Source organism: Phaethon lepturus, unplaced genomic scaffold, assembly GCF_000687285.1.
Source record: "Phaethon lepturus isolate BGI_N335 unplaced genomic scaffold, ASM68728v1 scaffold7957, whole genome shotgun sequence".
NCBI classification, from domain to species: domain Eukaryota; kingdom Metazoa; phylum Chordata; class Aves; order Phaethontiformes; family Phaethontidae; genus Phaethon; species Phaethon lepturus.
Window position 1 is genome coordinate 67,441 of NW_010552464.1, and position 3,548 is coordinate 70,988.

The following is a 3,548-nucleotide window of genomic DNA, read 5'->3' on the forward strand; positions in this document are numbered from 1 at the left end:
AGGGTGGGGCCACCTGTTTGAGGTGAGGAGGGGGGCAGGCCAGGGCCAGCGGTGCCCTGAAGGGGAACCCAGTTGCCACCAAGGCTCTCACTGCTCTTTGCACCTGCAGACACTGTGGACATTGCAGGCCGCGTCACCCAGTTCATCGCTGGAGCCAGCCTATCTCACCAGCTCCCCATCTCTGAGGCTATGCTGACGTACAAGCAGAAGAGGTGAGCATGGCCCCAGGGCACTTCTCCTGCCGGCCAGCGGTGCCCTGAAGGGGAACCCAGTTGCCACCAAGGCTCTCACTGCTCTTTGCACCTGCAGACACTGTGGACATTGCAGGCCGCGTCACCCAGTTCATCGCTGGAGCCAGCCTATCTCACCAGCTCCCCATCTCTGAGGCTATGCTGACGTACAAGCAGAAGAGGTGAGCATGGCCCCAGGGCACTTCTCCTGCCTCACAGACCCAGTCTGGGCTGTGCCTGGGACAGGGTTGTGGGTCTCCCCACGGCAAGCAGTGCGGTGCTATGGGGAACTGGGGTTTCACAGTGAGAGGCTCACAGTGCCATCCCCTGCCTCTCCCTGGTGCGCTCGGCCCCTCCAGCAGCTGTGGGCTGTGACAGCCCCAAAGGTGGGGACTGGGTGCCAGGGCTGGGCTGGGCTGGGGACTGTGAACCGGCAATGTGCTGCCCAGGGGTTGACGCTCATGTTCCAGCTGCACTCTCACCTCTCCCTTCTCTTGGTTTCTGGCACCCAAGGAAGAGAAGTCTCTATTTTGATTTTTATATCAGGTATTGGCTTGTGCTTGCTGTGCCGCTGCCTGGCCCCCCCGCCTGTCCCCCATGTGCATCCATCCCTCTTGCCGTGCAGAGGAGCTGTGACCCCAAAGTGGGGCATGGCTACCCTCCCGCATGCAAGACCTCTCCCAGCACTGGAGGGGCCAACTCCTTGCCTCCTTGTGTAGTGTGCCCTGTGCTGCCATGTCGGGGACAAAGGGGTCCCATGGGAGGGAGGGTAGAGGAGACTGTCCCAGTGGCCATGAGCCAACATTGGCCCCTGCCAGCGTGGGGGTCCCTGGGCCACAAGGCTAGCCACATGGCACGTGGCACTCCCAGACCCTGACCAGCCTCTCTTCCTTGTGCAGCCCTGACGAGGATTCCTGCCAGAAGTTTGTACCCTTCGTGGGGGTGAGTGTGTTGAGGGGCCAGCGGGCAACTGGGGCTGGAGGACAAGGGCAGTGCACAAGCCCTGCTGCTGCTGTCCTTTGCAGGTGGTGAAGGTAGGCTTGGTGGAGCAGTCCTTCAGCGCCTCCGGTGAGTCCCTGGATCCTTTCTCCACTGGGGGGAGGCCCTTTGTTGGTGTTCCCCAGCACCCCCCAACCTACACTCTTTCGGTGCCAGCAGCTGGTGGAGCGGCCCCCTATGGCAAGGAGACTGTGAGCACCCCGCCACCCTCCCCGTCAGTCAGCAGTGGCCTCTCGGGTGCTGGGTAAGGAGGCCCTGCTCAGTCTGAGGTAGTGGGTGCTGGGGGGGGAGGGGTCAAGCTGCTCTCAAGCTGCTCCCTGGCCAAACTGCCACATTCTGGGGTTATTGGGCCAGGGTAGGCTGCAGCTGGGCTATGGAGGGGTAGAGGAGCAAGGGCAGCACCTCTGTGCTGCATGGTGCTGCCCATCTTGCCCAGGTCTCTGAGCCCCGGTGTGGAGGTGATGGGCCTGCAGGTGGACTACTGGACAACACAAGGGCTTGACAGGAAGAAGGAGGGTGAAAAGCGGGAGACGGGTATCAAGAACACACTCAAGAGCAACTTCCGCTCACTCCAGGTCAGCCGCATCCCCAGCACAGGGGAGCTGGTGCCCCCTAGCACCATGGCCATGACCGTGGTCACCAAGGAGAAAAATAAGAAAGGTAACCAAGACCACCTGGGGTGCTTGCTGGCTGTGGGGCCACAGTCCATTGCAAAAAGGGTGGGGGGGAGCCTGCAGGAGGGTAGGGCTGAGACCTGGGCTCCCACCCAAAGCCAGGTAGGGACATCCTAACATTGGTCCTGTCTGTCCTTGGGCCCCAGTGATGTTCCTGAGCAAGAAACCAAAAGAGAAGGACCTGGAACCCAAAAGCCAAGTCATCGAAGGGATCACACGCCTCATTTGCACAGCCAAACACCAGAATACCATGCTGCGAGGTGAGGGGAGGCGCAAGCTCCACAGGGCTGTAGGTGTCAGACCAAGCAGCACAGGCTGCCTGCCTCTGGCGGGGCTGTGCCTCACTGCACCCTCTCCTCTCAGTTTCCATAGATGGAGTGGAGTGGAACGATGTGAAGTTTTTCCAGCTGGCAGCACAGTGGCCAACACATGTCAAGTACCTCCCTGTGGGCATCTTTGGCTATTCGAAGAGCGCGTGAAATGCGGGGGCAGCCCTGGGTTGGAGCTGTGGAGGGTCGTAGCAGGAGACAGGGAGAGATGGACATTCTCTTGTCCCTTCTCTTCTGTGGCCCAACCCCTGCCTGCTCTGCAGAGGGAGGTACGACACCCACACCGCTCCCTGTGAGCCAAGACCCATGCAGGTGAGGCCACAGAGACCAGGTCCATGCACCCTCCAACACCAGCCAGGGCACTATGCCATCTGCCTCCTGTGACCCCCAACAGCAGCCTGGGACAAGGGTTGGCAGCAGCCAGCAGGCACCCAGAAAGGGCTCTGGGTGCCGCTCTCCCACGATGCGCCTGCCAGGGCCTCAGCTGGGCTGGGCCCTGCCAGGTTCCCCAGCACTGGAGCCAGGAGGATTACTCGGGTGGGGGGCAGGTGCTGAGCAGGGCCCACCAACCCTGTACCACCCCTCACCAGCCCCTCTGCCAGCCCCCCCATTGCTGTGTCCGGCCTTGCCCTGCAGGGCTGAGCCTCAGCAGCTTTTCTAGTCCCGCTGCAGCCCCACTGCTGAGGTTGTCCCCAGGCTAATGGGGGTCACCCTCATCTCCCTATCCCTTCCCAACCAGCCCTGCCCCATGGTGCTGCCAGCTGGAGATGTGGCATGGGGGCACCTGGGTTTTTTTTTTTTACAAGATTCTATTTTTTTTAAATTTATTGTACGGTTACTTTTCAGGATTAATTTTAATAAATTAATGCTGGTACTATTATGGCAGGTGTGTGTGTCTCTCCATGCCTGAGGGCATGGCCCAGCACAGCTGGGAGAGAACAAATCCAGGCAGGGTGTGGCTACTACCACCACTCCAGCAAGCACAGCTGGCACAGCTGCCTGGGCACAGCAACACAGTGGTATGACCTGGCCTCACTCCCAGCCATGGGCCAACTTTGTTCTTGACAGACTAGGGCTTGTGACTGGATGGAGTTTGGCTTGTTTATTCAAAATAAAACCCACAAGTACTCAGGAAGAGACAGACTGGACCTGGTCTGTGTTCTCCCAACCCAGCCAGCTCCTTATCTACCTGAAGGTTGAAAAATTCTGTCTCTGTTCGGCAGAGGCTGGGGTTGCTGCAGTCTTGATCTCTACAGTCTGGAAGGCAACCTGGGGTTGGACCTGGGAGGTATGGGGTGTTGTGGGGTCAGCAGAGG

The 3,548-nt window shown here is 59.8% G+C and overlaps 1 protein-coding gene across 1 annotated transcript in view; it reads left to right on the top strand.

Moving 5' to 3' along the window:
- The window catches only part of LOC104623972 (phosphofurin acidic cluster sorting protein 1-like), a gene marked incomplete at its 5' end in the record, with an annotated part of 21,977 nt that extends 19,595 nt beyond the window's left edge, over positions 1-2,382 (top strand). Inside the window, 7 exon segments of the mRNA XM_010291214.1 lie at positions 1-22; positions 110-212; positions 1,130-1,172; positions 1,256-1,473; positions 1,666-1,889; positions 2,050-2,163; positions 2,267-2,382. The exon segment at positions 1-22 is cut by the window's left edge and continues 83 nt beyond it. Coding sequence (XP_010289516.1) covers positions 1-22; positions 110-212; positions 1,130-1,172; positions 1,256-1,473; positions 1,666-1,889; positions 2,050-2,163; positions 2,267-2,382 — 840 coding nt within the window.
- Between the last annotated feature and the right edge of the window lie 1,166 nt (positions 2,383-3,548).